The 22,541-nt window shown below is 46.2% G+C and overlaps 1 protein-coding gene across 2 annotated transcripts in view; it reads right to left on the minus strand.

Moving 5' to 3' along the window:
• LOC120983733 (double-stranded RNA-binding protein 3-like) overlaps positions 1-10,610 on the minus strand; it is a 30,468-nt gene extending 19,858 nt beyond the window's left edge. The window contains exons 1-6 of one of the 2 annotated variants that reach the window (XM_040413223.1): positions 10,296-10,610; positions 10,080-10,257; positions 6,655-6,765; positions 6,078-6,213; positions 4,416-4,471; positions 1,993-2,041 (exon numbers count right to left, since the gene is read on the minus strand). In XM_040413223.1, coding sequence (XP_040269157.1) covers positions 1,993-2,041; positions 4,416-4,471; positions 6,078-6,213; positions 6,655-6,758 — 345 coding nt within the window. In that variant the 5' untranslated portion in view covers positions 6,759-6,765; positions 10,080-10,257; positions 10,296-10,610. The remainder of the gene's footprint in view (positions 1-1,992; positions 2,042-4,415; positions 4,472-6,077; positions 6,214-6,654; positions 6,766-10,079; positions 10,258-10,295) is intronic. The other variant, XM_040413224.1, reaches the window with a different exon arrangement.
• Between the last annotated feature and the right edge of the window lie 11,931 nt (positions 10,611-22,541).

Raw genomic sequence — 22,541 nt, forward strand, 5'->3', positions numbered from 1 at the left:
GGGAAAACCAAAGCAGGGCGCCTGGAACGGCGGAATGATACGGATTCCTGAGCCGAGGAGGAGGGTTCTTCTTGCACGTGGAGAGCGTCCCTAACTGCCCTAATGAGATCCTGCATGGCCGCAGACAGGGCATTGCTCTGCTCAGATCCGGAATCAGAGTTAGAGGAGTCCCCCGAGGCGGCGGAAGGTGAGGAATGGGAGGATTCGTCGCTAGCCTCAGACCTGTCCTGGGAATGACCCAAAGATGCCAAGGAGGAGCGGGACATGGTTGTGACAACCCGAGGTCTTTTGCGGGACCTGGTGTCAGAACGTGAGCGTGTCCTGTCCGCGGAGGAGTCCCTGGAAGGAGCAGAGGCAGCTGCAATTTTGGCAGGCTAGCGGTCCAGCGACTCAACCATGACACAGAAGGGATGGACAGGGCGTCATGAGAGGGTCTGGAGGCAAGGCACTGTGCACAAACTGGCTCAGGCTGACCGCAAGGCAACTTTTTATTACAGCGGGCACATGTATAATACGTGACGACCCCGCGGGGGGGCTGGGAGTCTTCTCTAGAAAAGGACATGAGGGCTGAGAGCCTGAAAAAAAGAAAAGCAGACAGCCATAGGCTGTCCTACCAGACCCCTTGGTGCTGTGTCCCCAAAGAGGTGCTGCAGCAGTCGCATGGAGGTCCCAGAGGAAGAACTAACCAGAAGAAGGCAAACTCCGCCCCCAGGCAAAATGCCGCACTAAACTGGGATAGGAGGGGAAAGAGACCCCTCCCAGGAGCTGAGAGAAGCGGGGAGGGGCCAAGAAAAAAGCCTGGGAAGCGAGGGCAGGGGACAAGAAGGATGCGGCCTAGGCTAGGTAAAAGCCGAGGCCTCCATTAATGGAGTGGTCGGGAGAGGAGCGCCGTCGGCGGGACGGAACCGCGGGAGAACGGGGGCCCTCTGGAAGAAAAAGAACAGGTGAGGGGGACTCCTGAGGAGAAGCGACGCCCAAGGAGGGGAAAACCGGGGGAAACAGAGCACCAGGGGCCCGAGGACAGGGCAGGGAAGATGCGGCCCAGTCCCAGGCAGAGGCCGGGGACTAAAGTATGGAAGCCCAGGCAGAGGCATAGGTGGTTGGAGGCCCAGCTAACCAAGAGGGCCGGTGTGGGGGACTCCGGAAAGAGGGGGGCCCCACACAAGGTGAAAAATTGTTCCCCCCCCCCTCCCAGGTTAAGTTAACAGTGCTGGGTCAGAAACCAGGAACTTATGGATTGCAGGCAAACACTTTAACCTGGGGAGTCACAGGCCATGCTAGAAGCAGGGGGAAAACAAGGGGAAAAGGGGAACCTCTCAGGCCCCCCCATATGAGTTCCTCCCACCCCCTGGGAAAAGAGGGGAATTAATCCTAGACCCATGGGACAGGGACGCAGGGAGAATACTCACCTTCGGCAAACTCACAAATATGAGAGTACGCGCCCGCAGGGGATACTGAGAGTACGCGCCCGCAGGGGGTGCAACTAAAGTGGATATCCACAATGGAGCCCCACCCTGCAGCAGGCCGAGACCTGCAGGAGAAGAAAAAAGAATAAAATAAAAAAAGAATAAAAAACAAAAAGCAGCAAGACCTGCAAAAAAACAGAGCAGGTCATGTCTGCCTCCTACGGACACTAGACTAAAGCTGGTTACCTTAGTGTCTGAGCAGAGGGTATAGCCCATCTGGGTGGAGCCAACACTTTTCTTTTCTAGTGTCAGCCTCCTAGTGGCAGCTGGGCATATACCCATGGTGCTGTGTCCCCCAATGCCATTTACGAGGGGGAAAAAAATAATACATTCAGAAAAGCATATTAAATGGTTAAAATCTAAAACATAAACAACTTCCATTTTTTGTATCAATGATTTTTTAAATAAATGTTTCCCATGTTCGTCCAGATCTGATAATGATGAGCTATCCTACGGATCGATCAATAATATCTAGAACCTGGGCATCCCCTTCAAATTATGTGTAATAAAAAATACGGTTTCATACCACAATGTTACTGGCAGTTCCATTAACCACCGATGGACTTGCTACAGGTCTGTAAAAACAAATAGTATTAAAATGTAGCAAAATAATATTTTCATTAAGAAGGTAAGCAGAATAAAGTATATTAAGAAATGTAAAATATAACTTAATAATACCTAAAATATAACACACAATTCATCAACAGCTTGTCCCAATACACATTTTGCTTACAAAATCTCTCATTGAAGTTTAAAGGGAACCAGCCATCAACGTTATGCTGACCTCACTGAAGGCAGCATAAATTAGTTACAGAAATGCTGATTTCAGTGGTGTGTCACTCATGAGCTAAAAGTAAGTGGTTGCTGAGAACCAGCATCATAATCATTGCAGCTCAGGCCTTGAAAAGAGTCAAATGTACCCGAGAAGAGTCATGGTTATTCATAATCTCCTGCTCTCCCCGACCTATCTGCTGATGATTGGAAGTTCTCTCCTAGAGAGAAAGGGAGAAAACTAGGTAGAAGACTGTAGGTCATCAGCAGGTGGGCAGGGAGAGAAGGAATTCATGAATAACCATGACTCTTCTCAGGTGGCCGGGACTCTTTTCCAGGCCTGGGCTGCAACGATTATGATGTTGGTTCTCGGCAACCACTTACTTTTAACTAAATGACAGACCGCTGAAATCAACTCACCTGTCTCTATTGTATGCTGCCGTTAGTATGGGCAGCATAAAGTTGATGACAGGTTCCCTTTAAGAGTATTGCTTGTTGAAAATCCTGTGTCATAAACTAACAGCAAAGAGGATAAGATTTTCGAAGGTCATTCACATGCATCATAAAAAATCTGCAGCATAAATTGACCTGTGATCTGGATTTTAAATTCACAGTATGTCAATTTATTCTGTGGATTTCCAGCACGGCCACCACTGATAGATTGTAGGGTGGTCGTAACCATGGAGACGAGCAGTGTATAATGTGATGGAAAAATGAATCAAGCCAGCAATGGAAGCAATGTTGACAACTACAATACATTAGTAAGTGCCTTGTATTCACTTTCTCTACATGATAAATGCACAAAACATAAGAAAAAGAAAAATGCAATGCATAGGCTGAAATCCGCAGTGGGAATTACATCCCATGTGGCCATACCGTAAGGGGGGAGGTTATGAAAGTTATACGTCCCTGCATAGAAAAGTTGCAAATTTTGTCACATTTGTGATAAAATTACTACTTTTCTCCCTTTTCCAGTGGTTAAAAAGTGGATGGGCTCTTTGCGGCCTGATACATTTACCGATATGTGCACCTAAAAACTGCCACACAATAAACCAAAAACCTACGCCAGTTCCTTGCTGGTATACATTTTATGTTCTGGTGCACAGACCTCTCAAATATCAGCTACATTTATAATATTATTAATTTTGGCACACCATATGCCACCATAATTTATTTTTATTAAAACTGGTGTAAGAAATGCCAGTCTTTTAATGCATTCCCCTTATAATATTCAGGGGAACTGCTTTCACTTGATAAATTGCAGCTGATTCTGTTTTCTCACTCTGTGCCCTGTCAAGCAGGAAAGATTAGAGGGATCCAGAGGATGTGCACGGGATGGCACTACAAGCTTCATAATGCCTTGCAGGGTGCGCCAATCTAAGGTAATAAGTGCTATTTAGCTTTAATACATTCCAATTAGGATAATTATTATTTCTTCCTATAAGGACCCCTTTTAGTTGAGAAGCTGATTAAAAAAAATGTAATTAACAATTCTTTTTATTTCAGCTTATGTTAAAATACATATGGTTTAAAGGGAATGTCTCACTTCAGCAAATAGCATTTATTAGGTAGAGGAAGGTAATACAATCCACTTACTAAAGTATTGCTATTATCCATATTGCTTCCTTTGCTGGCTGGATTCATTTTTCCATTACATTATACACTGCTCGTTTCCATGGTTACGACCATCCTGCAATCCAGCAGCGGTGGTCGTGCCTGAACACTGTAGGAAAAAAAGCCAGCCTCTCTGGTGGTAGGGACTTTGGGACCGCACACAGGCCGGTGCTTTTTCTTATAGTGTGTAAGCACGGCCACCACTGATGGATTGTAGGGTGGTCGTAACCATGGAAACGAGCAGTGTATACTGTGATGGAAAAATGAATCAAGCCAGCAAAGGAGGCAATATGGACAACTACAATACATTAGTAAGTGCCTTGTATTCACTTTCTCTACATGATAAATGCACAAAACATAAGAACAATAAAAATGGTGACGCCCCTCACACAATTCGCCGGTTTAATTTTATTTTTCCCATTTTTTACATAGTACCAAAATATTCTGCAGATCTGTTGCACAGATTACAGTCACTCATATCAGGCTTGGAAAGTAACATTTGAAAACGCCATGTATAATGGAAGCATTTATAGGACTACAATTATTAACCAGTATCTGAATTACCCTTTATTTAATACTACAGGACCGCCTGGCGAAGCAGAGTTTCCTACTGCCTGAGCCTGCAAAACAAATTGGAGAAATTGCAGATTTCAGATGACATCGACAAGAAATGTACACTGTTAAAACAAGACTTCCTATTTTGATATTCTATGGATTATGTGTTAGAGAGATTGATTGGCGGTGTGTTCCCCTTCACTTTGTGGGGCCCATTCTGGACACGGAAGCCGTAAATTCCTAATGTTGGTGGCGTATCCTATTGATATACCTCCAATGCCTGAGACAAGACAACCTGTTTAAAGTATTTTGAGTTCACAGAGGGCGCCCCCTCTCCTTTAAATACCTTAATCTATAAGCCAGAGTGGAAAGTATCTTTAAACAGGGTCTCAGAGAGTTTGTGCATTACAATCTCTAAAGACCACTCGCTGCATCATGGTTAGTTTGCCCTGAAGTGGCACTGCAAGGGAGTTGAACACTTGCTACCAGATTTCCCTACAGCTTACAAGTGATGGCTGGGGATCTCAGCAACCTCAATCAGGTAGTTGTCAAGAATGTCCAAAGCAGAAACCCCTTTAAAGTAAATTAAACATTAGGGCAGATTTACTAACGTCAGTGTGCCAAAATTCTGATTAAAAAAGGTAGCACAAATGCCATACCCCACATTTATTACCTGTTTTACTTTTTACACCTTCCTTATTTGAAAAGGAGCTCCGCTTTGTCAAGTCATAAAATATACCAAATTTATGAATTGCATGTGCCAGTTTTTATGGCAAATAATGGTATAAAGTAAATTAGGCTTCAAGCGGCTGTTTACTTGAATCAACCCTATATAGCCGGGTAGGGTCGATGACGCTGACCAAAACGGCTTCACCCCGACGAGTAAACATGCTGTGCGCACGCGCCGTTCTGGGCACGAGTGCAGTCTAGAGCTGTCAATCTAAAGCGCCAGGGGGCGTCGCTGGAGCAGTGCTCGAACCGCATAACCCCACCTCCTGGTGCTTGAATACTTCATTTGCATAAATGTAAAAGTTAATTTTTGTCTGCAATGATACAACCAACAAACATAAGAAAGCTATTGTTTTAATCAGTGTCATCAACCCAACCAGGCTATATGCGGGTGACAAAGCCACTTTGAAGAGGTTGTCCTTCCCCGGTGGGACATGTGAAGAAAGCTATACGTACCTGCTCCACACAGCTCTGTTCAGGTGCCTCCTGGGCTGACTTCACTGGAATTACAATCCTACATCTAAATTTTCTGCACAGATGAAATCACGTGTACTGCTGCAGCCAATGACTGGCCTCAGTGGTGATGTGTCCCTAAGCAGCACCTGAATCAGCAATGAAAAGCCACTTGGGTTTACATAACAAGTGAGGCCAGCCATTGGTCGCAGCGGTGCACATTACCCCTTCTGTGCAGGAAATTTGCAGCAGGGAGCAGCAAAGTATAGCTTTCTTTACAGGCCCTGTCGGGGAAAGGGGAGGGGGGCATTTAAAAAAAAAATCCTGGACAGACCCTTTAAGAAAATTGTCAAAATGTGTCAAGCAAGATGTGCCAAACCACACAGCATCTACCACTCGGATTCTGATTTGTCATATCTCCCAACTTCCTGATTTAAGTATAAGTGTGTGCATATTGCCCCACTCCTTGAACCTACTATAAGAACCCACCGTCTCACGATTTTCCTGATCTTGGTTTTGCAGAGCAAGCAAAGCCATTTTGCATGCAAGGTTCTCAGCCGCCCTCTTTGTTTTATCTTGTCCTTCTCCACGTTTTTCTTCATTTATAAACACAGAGGAAGTAAACCTAAAAAAGAGGGAATATATCATTTGTTTCAGCATGGCAGAAATATACAACAGCAGTAAAGCAGGGGACATCAATCTGAAGCCACATTCAGAGGACCTGCAAAGGGTGAAATCTGCGGCAAATATACATCAAATTCCACATAAGAGATGCCTGCATGCTAATTGTCTACGGTGTAGAACACGGATCAGCAACTTTGCCACTCCAGCTGTTCTGAAACTACAACTCCCAGAGTCCTCCTTTCACTTCTATAGGGGTTACAAGAACAGCCAAATAAGTCTGCATGCTGGGAGTTGTAGTTTCATAACAGCTGGAGTGCTGAAGGCTGCTGATCCCTGGTGTAGAACGACGCCACATTTAAATCCACCCAAACCCCCATACAGCTCCAATAAATTACTCAAACGGGTATTCAGAAAACATTATACAGCTCAGATTCCTCTGTACCTTGGATCGTGAGATGGTCCTGTCCTGCATTCCTCAAAGCGAAAAGTCAGCCCAGACAAATCACAGTGGCGTATTAGCAACCCTTTATAGTTCTTATCTGCCATAATATACCTGAAGAGAAAAACAGACATCACGTGTCACATGTTGTGCTGCTTAAAAGTATCATATGCAGGTGGACAAAGGACACTAGATCCACTAGATCTACAGTAAGATCCACTGAGGGTATACGCACACAGGGTACAAATTACAGTCAGGGCTTATGCACATGATCATATTTCTCATCCATTTGCTATCTGCATTTTTTTGCAGCTAGCACACTCCCCCATTCATTTCTATGTGGTCAAGCACACATCCATATTTTTGGCAGATCCATGTGGCCGTTCCGCAATTATAGAACCGGTCCTATTCTTGTCCTATGATTAGTAGGAGTGAGAAAAATGCGGAGTGCGCATGGAAGGTATCCACTTTTTGCAGACTGAAATATGGACACAGCCATGTGCATGAAGCCTTAGGCCTCTTTCACACGGGCGTTGCGGGAAAAGGTGCGGGTGCGTTGCGGGAACATGCGCGATTTTTCAGCGCGAGTGCAAAACATTGCAATGCGTTTTGCACGCGCGTGAGAAAAATCGCGCATGTTTGGTACCCAAACCCGAACTTCTTCACAGAAGTTCGGGCTTGGGATCGGTGTTCTGTAGATTGTATTATTTTCCCTTATAACATGAAAATCGCAGCATGCTCTATTTTGTGCGTTTTTCACGTAACGCAGGCCCCATAGAAATGAATGGGGTTGCGTGAAAATCGCAAGCATCCGCAAGCAAGTGCGGATGCGGTGCGATTTTCACGCACGGTTGCTAGGAGACGATCGGGATGGAGACCCGATCATTATTATTTTCGCTTATAACATGGTTATAAGGGAAAATAATAGCATTCTGAATACAGAATGCATAGTAAAATAGCGCTGGAGGGGTTAAAAAAAATAATTAAACTCACCTTAGTCCACTTGATCGTGCAGCCCGGCTTCTCTTCTGTCTCCTTCTTTGCTGATTGCAGTAACAGGACCTGTGGTGACATCACTCCGGTCATCACATGGTCCATCACATGATCCATCACCATGGTAAAAGATCATGTGATGACCGGAGTGACGTCACCACAGGTCCTGTTACTGCAATCAGCAAAGAAGGAGACAGAAGAGAAGCCGGGCTGCGCGATCAAGTGGACTAAGGTGAGTTTAATTATTTATTTATTTATTTTAACCCCTCCAGCCTTATTGTACTATGCATTCTGTATTCAGAATGCTATTATTTTCCCTTATAACCATGTCTCCTAGCAACCGTGCATGAAAATCGCACCACATCCGCACTTGCTTGCGGATGCTTGCGATTTTCACGCAACCCCATTCACTTCTATGGGGCCTGCGTTGCGTGAAAAACGCAGAATATAGAGCATGCTGCGATTTTCACGCAACGCACAAGTGATGCGTGAAAATCACTGCTCATGTGAACAGCCCCATAAAAATTAATGGGTCGGGATTCAGTGCGGGTGCAATGCGTTCAACTCACGCATCGCATCCGCGCGGAATACTCGCCCGTGTGAACTCAGCCTTAAATGGGTAAAAAAAAAGTTTAAAAAAACAAATAAAATTTCAATAGAAAATAAGCTTTTTTCCAATGAAAAAGACCCTTTTCAATGAAAATTAAATGCAAAAATAAAATTTCCACATATTTGGTATCGCCGCATCAGTAACAACCCACACTACACAATTATCATGTAATTTATCCCATAAGCTGAACGCCGTAAAAGCAAAAAAGGCAGAATTGCTGCTTTTTTTGCTTATTTGCCATAAAAAACACAATAAAAAGCAAACAAAAAAAAAGTGTTATGTTCCCCAAAATAATACCAATGAAAACTACAAGGAGTCCCCCAAAAATCAAGCCCTCATACGACTCCATAGAAAGAAAAATAAATAAAATTTTAATTACGCAAAAGTGGTAAAACATAAGCATAAACTACATGTATTTGGTGACGCTGTAATCGTATTGACGCGGGGAGTAAAGTGAACATGTTATTTATGCCAAAAAATGAACATCACAAAACATTTAACATAAAAAGTCAGCGGCAGTATTTCTGTTTTTTCCCCATCTCCCTCCAAGAAACTGTTAATAAAAGTTAATCAGTAAGTTATGTGTACCCCAAAATGGCACCATTAAAAACTACAATTTTTCCCGCAAAAAAACAAGCAATCATACAGCTACACAGATGGAAAAATAAAAAAAAGTCAGCTCTCGGAAGGCAACTATAAAAAAATAAAAAAAATCACGTGGTCAGTAAGGCCGAAACAGGCTGGTCACTAAGGGGTTAAATTATAGCTATAGTAAAATTTGTTTGCTTTGTACCTGCTTGAAAAAATGTCAATGCCAAAGTGGCAATCTGTGTTGCGTTTATTTATTTTTTTATGGCGTCCTGTCATAGTATTTTTTGCCGGTATATTTTTTTCATACCATATGGGTATGCCTCTATATATTCATATAGAGGCAGTGACATTACAGGGGGGTAAATACTTTCCTATATAAAAAACACAAGGCGGGGGAGGGGAACAGGCGCACACCATAAACAATATTTCGTGGCACCGTCTCTTTTATGTCGTGTTCGACAGTTTGGTTGGACAGGAGCAGAGCGGGAGTCGGCCAGGGGGCGGCCCATGAACAAGGAATTCCGTAGACGGGCCTAATTTATGAGTCGTAAAGTAGCGGTGGGAAACTAAAGCCCCTTTCACACGAGCGAGTTTTCCACGTGGGTGCGATGCGTGAACGCATAGCACCCGCACTGAATCCTGACCCATTCCTTTCAATGTGTCTGTGCACATGAGTGTTGTTTTTCACACATCAGTTCTGCGTTGCGTGGGAATTGTAGCATGTTCTATATTTTGCGTTTTTCACGCAGCCCTGGCCCTAAATACCGTATTTTTTTGCATTATATCTGCATCAAAAATCGGTGGCTAATACTGATTTTCAATTTGCACGTCGTGGATCCTCCCATGGCCCTATTGAATGGCGCTAAACCACATATGGACTCCCATACAAAAACCAGGCAGGGGTGGACATGGACTTCCACTGGGCAGAAAAACCTGCATCCGAAGCCCCACAGCGCTGGACAGTTACGTTACAGTTTTTGTATTCATGAACATACCCCTATATATACACAGTATAGACCTTTGACATCCCTCACAACTCTCCTGGGGAACTACAACTCTCAGCATTACCTAGCAAGCTACAGCTACAAGATGCACACTAGAAATAAACCAGGAAGGTGTCACGTGGTAAATCTCTGGGGTCTCTCCTGCAGATGAGGAACTTTTAGCATGGCCCGGAGATACTGGGAGTTGTAGTTTCCCCATAGCCGCAGAGCATGTTCTATGGACACGTCACCTGTAGTCCTCGGCGCTGTCAGGTCGCAGGGGGTCTGACTCTGTGCAGTCACACTCCCACCAGGTCGCAGGGGGTCTGTGCGGTCACACTCCCACCAGGTCGCAGGGGGTCTGTGCGGTCACTCCCACCAGGTCGCAGGGGGTCTGTGCGGTCACACTCCCACCAGGTCGCAGGGGGTCTGTGCGGTCACTCCCACCAGGTCGCAGGGGGTCTGACTCTGTGCGGTCACACTCCCACCAGGTCGCAGGGGGTCTGTGCGGTCACACTCCCACCAGGTCGCAGGGGGTCTGTGCGGTCACACTCCCACCAGGTCGCAGGGGGTCTGTGCGGTCACACTCCCACCAGGTCGCAGGGGGTCTGACTCTGTGCGGTCACACTCCCACCAGGTCGCAGGGGGTCTGTGCGGTCACACTCCCACCAGGTCGCAGGGGGTCTGTGCGGTCACACTCCCACCAGGTCAGAAGTATCTATCCAGGAACGGCTGCTCTCGGCTCCCGGAGCGGCACAGGAATGAGGGGAGACGGGTGCAGGGCTGGGACTGACCTGAGGTTTCAGTTTCGTTTCTCCTCAGTAATGATCGTGAAACCGAAACTGTGCAAAGGCCTGTGACTGAGGGAAATAAAAAGACCCTGTGCACACAGGCCCCTTGCACACAACGTTTTTTTTGTTACTTTTTTTGTTCCATATACGGACCCATTCATTTTAATGGATCCGCAAAAAAAAAAAGGAAGTTAGGCCTCATGCACACGGCCGCAAATTGCGGGTCGGCAATCCACGGCCACCGGCCGTGTGCACACCGCAGCCTGGATGTGGACCCATTCACTTGAATGGGTCCGCAATTCCGGAGATGCGGAACGGAGTCACGGAACGGAACACCGGAAGCACTACGGAGTGCTTCCGTGGTGTTTCTTTCCGTGGTTCCGCACCGCAAAAAAATATGACATGTCATATTTTTGCGGTGCGGACATACCACGGACCCATTCAAGCTGAATGGGTCCGGCCCGCTGCACAGATGTTGCCCGTGCATTGGGGACCGCAATTGCGGTCCCCAATGCACGAAACGGCCGTGTGCATGAGGCCTTACTCCGTAGGCCTTCTGTTTCCGTTGTTCCATTCAAAGGTAGAACATGTCCTATATTGTCCGCATAAGGCTACATGCACTCCGTGTGCTGTCCGCATCCGTTGCTCCGTTCCGTGGTCCACAAAATCAAATATAACCTGTCCTATTCTGGTCCGTTTTGCGGACAAGAATAGGCAGTTATATTAATGGCTGCCTGTGCCGTTCCGCAAATTGTGGAACGCACATGGACGCCATCCGTGTTTTGCGGATACGCAATTTGCGGACCGCAAAACACACAACGGTCGTGTGCATGTAGCCTTAAAATGTACAGCCTCCAATGAGGCGGTCAGTTATTCCCAAAGTCTCACAAGACTTCGGTGAATAACTTCCGTATTTAATTTTTAAACTGGAAAGCCACTTTAAAACTTGGATCTGAACTCGGCTTCCATTCTAGGATCCGAAGCTCGCTTCAATCATTCCTGCTTGTATGTTTTTTTTTGCGTTTTAGTAGTTTGCCAGTTCCATTCTGTGATGGGCAGGGGCGTAACTAAGGACTCATGGGCCCCGGTGCAAGAGTTCAGCTTGGGCCCCCCTTCCCTCAGTGCTTTGTGTGTCTTATGTGGCACAAGGGTCTTTGGGCCCCTTCATGCTCCTGGGCCCGGTAGCGACTGCTACCTCTGCACCCCCTATAGCTACACCCTTGGTGATTGGTATTTATCCATCACTGAAAACACCATTTACTGTATACCAATAGAGTGCTGCCACCTGCAGGCCTGTATTGATATATACCAGTGATGGGTATCAGAGCCTGCTTGAGGCATCAACGGCAGTGGCCTGAGGAAGCGCAAGCTTGTGCAAAACGGCCGTCGCCGCTACTTTGTGTATGTAACGCGGATTCCGCCCCTGCCAGCCCTGTGCATTGTACCCTGTATGAAATAAAGGATCGATTTTACTACATCACATTGGTGAGTGCCGCCCCTTCTATTTTTACTGTTTTGGAGTCTATGCTTTCTGTTGGTCTTTTGTGTTGAAGACGTTGATGTGCGGTAGACATCGTTTTGCTTGTGGTGTGCTGCACTTGGAGTCCAGCAGCTGTGCCGCCTTTCTTCTCTTCTGTTTTTGTTATTATGTTCATCAACGGCATACTACTTCTCCGATCTCAGCCGAGGAACATTGTTGCAGGAGCTCTCAGCTCCCATGTCTTCACTGTTCAGATGCCATGGTCACATTACATTTGACCATGGCATCTGTGGGGTTAAATGTCTGCGATTGGCCTTATGGGGCCGCAAAAGATGCGAACAGTACACTGTGTGCTGGTTGCATCCGTTGTTCCGTGGCCCCCGTTATGCTATTCTTGTCTGCAATCACGGACAACAATAAGCATTTCTATAATGGGCTTACCGTTCTGTTCCGCAAATTGCGTAACGCACACGGGCGGCATCCGTGTTTGGCGGACGGCAAAACACAGTGCGGTCGTGTGAATGCGCCCTTACAGTGAGGCTCAAGAGCCTTCTACAACCTCTAAGGACCGCATTCCCCTAGTAAAGCCAGTGTTCCACGTACGGTGCTGTTCGTGTTCTCCACAGACAGCACATGTACCCATGCATTTTGGGCCTCATGCACACGACCGTTGTGTGTTTTGCGTTCCGCAATTTGCGGAACGGCACGGATAGCCATCGATATAACTACCAATTCTTGTCCGCAAAACGGCCGAGAATAGGACAGGTTATATTTTTTTTTGCGGACCACAGAACGGAGCAACGGATGCGGACAGCACATGGAGTGCTGTCCGCATCTTTTCCGGCCCCATTGAAGTGAATGGGTCCGCATCTGAGCCGCCAAAACTGCGGCTCGGATGCGGACCAAAACAACGGCCGTGTGCATGAGGCCTTAATGTGTGTATTCACACATCAGTTTTTTACCACAGTCCGTGTTCTTACTACGTGAGCATGCTCTATTTTGTCCGTGTTCATGGATACATCACGCCCATTATAGTCTATGGGTCCGTGAAAACAAGAATAGGTAGTTATATCAATGGATATCCGTGCCGTTCCGCAAATTGCGCAAGGCAAAACACACAACGGTCGTGTGCATGAGGCCCAAAATGCATGGGTACATGTGCTTCACGGATCATTAGGAAGAGATGATTTGAGAGTTATTTTTCAGCTGTGCAGTGTCAAGTGAAACACGGATGACACACGGACTAAACACGGATCCTTGCTGAAAGCATCACCGACCACCTTTTCACGGATTTGAGCACAGACATGTGAATGAGGCTTAAGGCTGCTTTCAGACAGTCAGTGTTTGCTCAGTGGTGTCCATCAGTGGCTGTGAGCCAAAACAGAGATAAGGTATAAGGGAAAGATTTGCACTTGTTCTGTGATTTTGGTCCGCACCTGGTTTGGGCTCAGAATTACTGGACTAACTCTGGGGGATATTTATCCAAACTGGTGCAAAAGAAAACTGGCTTTGTTGCCCATAGCAACCAATCAGATTCCACATTTCATTTTTCAGGGCTCCAGTTTTCTTTTGCACCAGTTTTGATAAATCTTCCACTCGGACTATGTGAAAGCCGCCTAAATGGGGATAATATGTCAGCCCCAGTTACAGAAAAAATGAACAATAGGAAAAAAATGTAATGTTAAAATGCCCCCCCAAAGGTCTTCTGTGATCCTATGGTCACACAAAGTGTAACATATACAATCTAAAAGGCAAAAAGAAAAAAAATAATAAAAACTAGCCCACACTGCAGCTTCTAGCACTGCTCCCGGTAAACAGGGGCCCGGACTACAAGCATATTGCCCCAAACCTCAGAACCTTCATTTTTCACTGCTCTGCATCTTCTTTTCAGGGTTATATTGAGCCACCAGTGCGGGGCTGCAGTGCGGCTCCAAATGACATCAGCCTTAACGCCCAGCGCCGTACATGTACAGCGCAACCAGACGTGACTAGTTGTACATGTTCATGTACGGCGCAAGGCCCGCGGGGCTCTGGGAAAGGATCGGGGGGAATCGCGGAAGCATGCCTTACCAGAAGGCAGCCATGCCGGGTAAGGGCAGCATGGTGCTGCACTGCAGCCCTAATCGCTGATATTGGCCGTATTCCTTACATATGCGCATCGCAGCTCCGACTGCGATATGGAGTTGCAGGGGTGGGCGGGGGGTGTCATGTTGAGGTGACCGGTGCTGAACAAGTCAGCACCTGTCTCTTCCTAGGTCGGGCAGGGGACACCAGTGTTTTGGGACCCCTGGCAGCTCTGCTATTAGCTGGAACAACGCTCCAGCCAATGGCAGCGCTATAGCGGCACAGGAAGAGGCAGAACTTCCCTTCATGCAGCCATTCTAGCTGATGACTGCATGCAGAGATGTTCTGTGCCTTTCTATGCTGCTTGTGGATTGCTGGAACTTGTGGTGCACACCACTGCTCTTTTAACCCCTTTCTTGCTAAAAAGAAGAACATCTGGAATAGCTGCACAGATTATTTTTTTTCATTTGCAGCTGTTCCAGATCCCTAAACCACCCTCCGTCCCTGTCCATTCCTTTCCCCCATTTAATCCGTGCACTTTTTTTGGTCTTTTATTTTCTTTTCTTACTATTTTCCAGCTCTGCACCACTTTTTCTGCGTGCAAACTGTGACCGTCAAGTGCTGTTCAGTGCGTACCTGCCTGGTCAGCACCTGGGGATTATTTGTGCCGATTTTTTGGCAAATTTTCCATTTTTTGGGGTTAAAAAAGAAGAAAAAAGTAGTTAGGGCTTTATATAAATATTTATAGAGTTCTATATTTCTATATATATGGATATAAGTTAAATTTTTAGCCAGTGTTCACTGTAGTGAATTTTTATACTACAGTTTTTGCACGCACGCACGCACGCACCGATCAGTAGTGTGCTCAGTAGAATCTGCACATTTTTGAGGTTTTGATTTTATTTATATATATATATATATATATATATATATATATATATATTTATTTATTTTTTAAAGAAAAATGGACGGCACTCCAGTAGTTTTGCTTGAGAAAGGCTCTATGGATGAGCCGAAACGTCGCCACTGCACTGTTCCACATGGGTAAATAAACTTTAATATTTTTATAGTTCTGGAGTGCCGTCCATTTTTCTTTATTATTTTTTGGGTAATTAGTAGAGTTGAGCGAACACCTGGATGTTCGGGTTCGAGAATTTCGGCCGAACTTCCCGGAAATGTTCGGGTTCGGGATCCGAACCCGACCCGAACTTCGTCCCGAACCCCATTGAAGTCAATGGGGACCCGAACTTTTCGGCACTAAAAAGGCTGAAAAACAGCCCAGGAAAGGGCTAGAGGGCTGCAAAAGGCAACAAAATGTAGTTAAATTCCCTGCAAACAAATGTGGATAGGGAAATAAATAAAAATAAAATAAATAAAAATTAACCAATATCAATTGGAGAGAGGTCCCATAGCAGAGAATCAGGCTTCATGTCAGCAGAGAATCAGTCTTCATGTCATAGCAGAGAATCAGGCTTCACGTCAGCCAAAACTGGAACAGTCCATTGTCATATATTTAGGCCCCGGCACCCAGACAGAGGAGAGAGGTCCCATAACAGAGATTCAGGCTTCATGTCAGCAGCACTTGTACTCGCGCATCTTCCTATCACGCTCCATTGCAGGAAGTAAGGTGGGCACATTGTCTTTGTACCGTGGATCCAGCAGGGTGGCAACCCAGTAGTCCGCACACGTTAAAATGTGGGCAACTCTGCTGTTGTTGCGCAGGCACTGCAGCATGTAGTCGCTCATGTGTGCCAGGCTGCCCAGAGGTAAGGACAAGCTGTCCTCTGTGGGAGGCGTATCGTCATCGTCCTGTGTTTCCCCCCAGCCACGCACCAGTGATGGGCCCGAGCTGCTTTGGGTGCCACCCCGCTGTGAACATGCTTCATCCTCATCCTCCTCCACCTCCTCCTCATCCTCGTCCTCCAGTAGTGGGCCCTGTCTGGCCACATTTGTACCTGGCCTCTGGTGTTGCAAAAAACCTCCCTCTGAGTCACTTCGAAGAGACTGGCCTGAAAGTGCTAAAAATGACCTCTCTTCCTCCTCCTCCTCCTCCTGGGCCACCTCCTCTTCCATTATCGCCCTAAGTGTTTTCTCAAGGAGACATAGAAGTGGTATTGTAACGCTGATAACGGCGTCATCGCCACTAGCCATGTTGGTGGAGTACTCGAAACAGCGCAACAGGGCACACAGGTCTCGCATGGAGGCCCAGTCATTGGTGGTGAAGTGGTGCTGTTCCGCAGTGCGACTGACCCGTGCGTGCTGCAGCTGAAACTCCACTATGGCCTGCTGCTGCTCGAACAGTCTGTCCAGCATGTGCAAGGTGGAGTTCCACCTGGTGGGCACGTCGCATATGAGGCGGTGAGCGGGAAGGCCGAAGTTGCGCTGTAGCGCAGACAGGCGAGCAGCGGCAGGATGTGAACGCCGGAAGCGCGCACAGACGGCCCGCACTTTATGCAGCAGCTCTGACATGTTGGGGTAGTTGTGAATGAACTTCTGCACCACCAAATTCAGCACATGCGCCAGGCAAGGGATGTGCGTCAAACCGGCTAGTCCCAGAGCTGCAACGAGATTTCGCCCATTATCGCACACCAGGCCGGGCTTGAGGCTCACCGGCAGCAACCACTCGTCGGTCTGTTGTTGTATACCCCGCCACAACTCCTGTGCGGTGTGGGGCCTGTCCCCCAAACATATGAGTTTCAGAATGGCCTGCTGACGTTTACCCCGGGCTGTGCTGAAGTTGGTGGTGAAGGTGTGTGGCTGACTGGATGAGCAGGTGGAAGAAGAGGAGGAGGAAGCCGAGTAGGAGGAGGAGGCAACAGGAGGCAAAGAATGTTGCCCTGCAATCCTTGGCGGCGGAAGGATCATGCGCCAAACAGCTCTTCGCCTGGGGCCCAGCCACTACGTTTACCCAGTGTGCAGTTAGGGAGATATAGCGTCCCTGGCCGTGCTTACTGGTCCACGTATCTGTGGTTAGGTGGACCTTGCCACAGATGGCGTTGCGCAGTGCACACTTGATTTTATCGGATACTTGGTTGTGCAGGGAAGGCACGGCTCTCTTGGAGAAGTAGTGGCGGCTGGGAACAACATACTGTGGGACAGCAAGCGACATGAGCTGTTTGAAGCTGTCTGTGTCTACCAGCCTGAATGACAGCATTTCATAGGCCAGTAGTTTAGAAATGCTGGCATTCAGGGCCAGGGATCGAGGGTGGCTAGGTGGGAATTTACGCTTTCTCTCAAATGTTTGTGAGATGGAGAGCTGAACGCTGCCGTGTGACATGGTTGAGATGCTTGGTGACGGAGGTGGTGGTGTTGGTGGTACATCCTCTGTTTGCTGGGCGGCAGGTGCCAAAGTTCCTCCAGAGGCGGAGGAAGAGGCCGAGGCGGCGGCAGCAGCAGAAGAGGTAGCAGGGGGAGCCTGAGTGAGTTCCTTGTTTTTAAGGTGTTTACTCCACTGCAGTTCATGCTTTGCATGCAGGTGCCTGGTCATGCAGGTTGTGCTAAGGTTCAGAACGTTAATGCCTCGCTTCAGGCTCTGATGGCACAGCGTGCAAACCACTTGGGTCTTGTCGTCAGCACATTGTTTGAAGAACTGCCACGCCAGGGAACTCCTTGAAGCTGCCTTTGGGGTGCTCGGTCCCAGATGGCGGTGGCCAGTAGCAGACGGACTCTCTTGGCGGCGGGTGTTCTGCTTTTGCCCACTGCTCCCTCTTTTGCTACGCTGTTGGCTTGGTCTCACCACTGCCTCTTCCTCCGAATTCTGAAAGTCAGTGGCACGACCTTCATTCCATGTGGGGTCTAGGACCTCATCGTCCCCTGCATTGTCTGCCACCCAGTCTTCCTCCCTGACCTTCTGTTCAGTCTGCACGCTGCAGAAAGACGCAGCAGTTGGCACCTGTGTTTCGTCATCATCAGAGACATGCTGAGGTGGTATTCCCATGTCCTCATCAGGAAACATAAGTGGTTGTGCGTTAGTGCATTCTATCTCTTCCACCCCTGGGGAAGGGCTAGGTGGATGCCCTTGGGAAACCCTGCCAGCAGAGTCTTCAAACAGCATAAGAGACTGCTGCATAACTTGAGGCTCAGACAGTTTCCCTGATATGCATGGGGGTGATGTGACAGACTGATGGGCTTGGTTTTCATGCGCCATCTGTGCGCTTTCTGCAGAAGACTGGATAAGAGATAATGTGAGCGTGCTGGATCCACTGTCGGCCACCCAATTGACTAATGCCTGTACCTGCTCAGGCCTTACCATCCTTAGAACGGCATTGGGCCCCACCAAATATCGCTGTAAATTCTGGTGGCTACTGGGACCTGAGGTAGTTGGTTCACTAGGACGTGTGGCTGTGACAGAACGGCCGCGTCCTCTCCCAGCACCAGAGGGTCCACTAACACCACCACGACCATGTCCGCGTCCCTTACTAGATGTTTTCCTCATTGTTACCGTTCACCACAATAAGAAAAGAAAAAATTTGGCCCAATGTATTGAATTCAAATTCAGGCCTTTTTTTACAGACACCTAACACTATCTGGCTATCTATTTAGGTACCGTATTACACTAATACAGGCACAGCAGTAACGACAGATTTAGCTGAATATAAATTGTAGGCCTATTATTTAGGCGCTGGATGACAGGTATCCCTTTAACGGACAGAATTAGACTTGGAAATGCACGGTAGCGTGTGAAGTTATTGAGGATGACCCTATCCGCACCTTCAATCTAATATACCCTTTTATGGATAGATTTAACCTTGGCCTGATAGAGCAGAAACCACTAATTTAGGGAATTGCTAAGTTGGGAATTGTATTCAACCCAGAACAAAAACTGTGCTTCGGCAGACAGCAGACAGTATTACAATTGGCTAGCCACAGCTGAAACACCAGATTTAGGGTACTGCTATTTTGGCTATTTTGGCAATAGTAGGCATGGCTGTGATGGCCTCTTGGGGCAAGTAGTATTACGCTTGTTGATTGGCTGCTTTGCAGCCTTTCAAAAAGCGCCAAGAAAGCGCCGAACACCGAACCCGGACTTTTACGAAAATGTTCGGGTCCGTGTCACGGACACCCCAAAATTCGGTACGAACCCGAACTATACAGTTCGGGTTCGCTCATCCCTAGTCACAACATAAACATCATTGTTGCGACGACTAGAGAAAGTTTTTATGACCATGCAAGAATAGCTTCAATGTTATTCCAGGATTGGCTCCTTTGTAGGAAACTTGGGAGAACTCCAAAAAACATCCTTACGCTTGGAGAGTGGTTCACACCCATATGGATACACATACACAAAAAGCCAAAGATTATTATTGAAATGTTGATGGCCGAAAAAAGCTTGCTCAGAGTGTTAGTTGTCATCACCCTAGACAATCTCCTAAACTCCAAACTGAATGTCAGAATGGGAAAGAAAGGTGATTTAAGCAATTTTGAGCGTGGCATGGTTGTTGGTGCCAGATGGGCCGGTCTGAGTATTTCACAATCTGCTCAGTTACTGGGATTTTCACGCACAACCATTTCTAGAGTTTACAAAGAATGGTGTGAAAAGGGAAAAACATCCAGTATGCGGCAGTCCTGTGGGCAAAAATGCCTTGTGGATGCTAGAGGTCAGAGGAGAATGGGCCGACTGATTCAAGCTGATAGAAGAGCAATGTTGACTGAAATAACCACTCGTTACAACCGAGGTATGCAGCAAAGCATTTGTGAAGCCACAACACGCACAACCTTGAGGCGGATGGGCTACAACAGCAGAAGACCCCACCGGGTACCACTCATCTCCACTACAAATAGGAAAAAGAGGCTACAATTTGCACGAGCTCACCAAAATTGGACTGTTGAAGACTGGTAAAATGTTGCCTGGTCTGATGAGTCTCGATTTCTGTTGAGACATTCAAATGGTAGAGTCCGAATTTGGCGTAAACAGAATGAAAACATGTATCCATCCTCTGATGGCTACTTCCAGCAGGATAATGCACCATGTCACAAAGCTCGAATCATTTCAAATTGGTTTCTTGAACATGACAATGAGTTCACTGTACTAAAATGGCCCCACAGTCACCAGATCTCAACCCAATAGAGCATCTTTGGGATGTGGTGGAACGGGAGCTTCGTGCCCTGGATGTGCATCCCTCAAATCTCCATCAACTGCAAGATGCTATCCTATCAATATGGGCCAACATTTTTAAAGATTGCTATCAGCACCTTGTTGAATCAATGTGACGTAGAATTAAGGCAGTTCTGAAGGCAAAAGGGGGTCCAACACCGTATTAGTATGGTGTTCCTAATAATTCTTTAACCACTTGCCATCTGGGCCATTTGCCCCCTTCCTGACCAGGCCAAATTTTGCAAAACTGACATATCTCACTTTATGTGGTAATAACTTTGGAACGCCTTTATTTATCCAAGTCATTCAGAGATTGTTTTCTCGTGACACATTGTACTTCATGATAATCATAAATTTGAGTCAAAATATTTCACCTTTATTTATGAAAAAATCCCAAATTTACCCAAAAATTTGAAAAATTTGCAATTTTCTCAATTTCAATTTCTCTGCTTTTAAAACAGAAAGTGATACCTCATAAAATATTTATTATTTAACATTCCCCATATGTCTACTTTATGTTGGCATCATTTTGGAAATGTCATTTTATTTTTTTAGGACGTTAGAAGGCTTAGAAGTTTAGAAGCAATTCTTCAAATTTATAAGAAAATTGCCAAAACCCACTTTATAAGGACCAGTTCAGGTCTGAAGTCACTTTGTGGGGCCTACATAGTGGATACCCCCATAAATGACCCCATTGTAGAAACTACACCCCTCAAGGTATTCAAAACCGATTTTACAAACTTTGTTAACCCTTTAGGCGTTCCACAAGAATTAAAGGAAAATGGAGATCAAATTTTTAAATTTCACTTTTTTGGCAGATTTTCCATTTTAATCAATTTTTTACTTTAACACATCGATGGTTAACAGCCAAACAAAACTCAATATTTATTACCCAGATTCTGCGGTTTATAGAAACACCCCACATGTGGTCATAAACTGCTGTATGGGCACACGGCAGGGCGCAGAAGAAAAGGAACTCCACATGGTTTTTAGATGCCATGTCCCATTTGAAGCCCCCTGATGCACCCTTACAGTAGAAACTCCCAGAAAGTGACCCCATTTTGGAAACTAGGGGATAAGGTGCCAGTTTTATTAGTACTATTTTTGGGTACATATGATTTTTTGATCATTCATTATAACACTTTATGGGGCAAGGTGACCAAAAAATTGGTTGTTTTAGCACAGTTTCTATTTATTTATTTTTACAGCGTTCACCTGAGGGGTTCAGTCAAGTGACATTTTTATAGAGCAGATCGTTACGGACGTGGCGATACCTAATATGTATACTTTTTCTCATTTATTAAAGTTTTACACAATAATAGCATTTTTGAAACAAAAAAATTATGTTTTAATGTGTCCATGTTCTGAGAGCTATAGTTTTTTTATTTTTTGAGAGATTTTCTTATGTAGGGGCTCATTTTTTGCGGGATGAGATGACGGTTTTATTGGTACTATTTTGTGTGACATACGCGTTTTTGATCACTTGGTGTTGCACCTTTTGTGATGCAAGGTGACAAAAATTGCTTGTTTTGACACCGTTTTTTTTTTTTACGGTGTTCACCCGAGGGGTTAGGTCATGTGACATTTTTATAGAGCTGGTTTTTACGGACGCGGCAATACCTAATATGTATACTTTTTTTGTTTTTTCTATTTTAAATTATTTTTTTTTCATTCCTTACTTGGGGACTTTTTTTTTTTTTACATGTGAAACTTTTTTTTATTTTTTTATTTTCAACCTTTTATTTTTATTTTTATTATTTTACACTTTTCGTCCCCCATAAGGTCATACAAGACCTCTGGGGGACATTTACTTCACTTTTTATTTTTTTTTCACAGTTGATTTCTCCTGTAACTGGGGCTGACATAGTAGCCCCAGTTACAGGACAAATGCACCCCTATAGAGGCTGTACAGCAGCAATCCAGCGCTGTACAGCCTCACAGCTGGGCTGATCGAGGTCTCTGAGAGACCTCACACAGCTCCTGCACACTCCGGTCACGGCGGTCACATGACCGCCGGGCCGGAACAGGAAGTGCACAGCGCTTCCTTCTCTGCAGACACAGCGCTCGGTGAGCGCTGTGTCTGCAGCGATCTAGAAGGCAGGGACACCTGGGCACTGTCCCTGCCTTGTCTTAGGGTTGCCCTGCTGTCACTGACAGCGGGCAACCCGATCAGCAGCTGCACGATTAGCGTGCAGCTGCACTTTCTGAACGGACGTTCTGGAACGTCCGTTCAGAAATAGACGTCCACCCATAGGACGTTTATATCCTATGGGCGGACGTGAAG

The sequence above is a fragment of the Bufo bufo genome, unplaced genomic scaffold (genome assembly GCF_905171765.1).
Source record: "Bufo bufo unplaced genomic scaffold, aBufBuf1.1, whole genome shotgun sequence".
Classification (NCBI taxonomy): domain Eukaryota; kingdom Metazoa; phylum Chordata; class Amphibia; order Anura; family Bufonidae; genus Bufo; species Bufo bufo.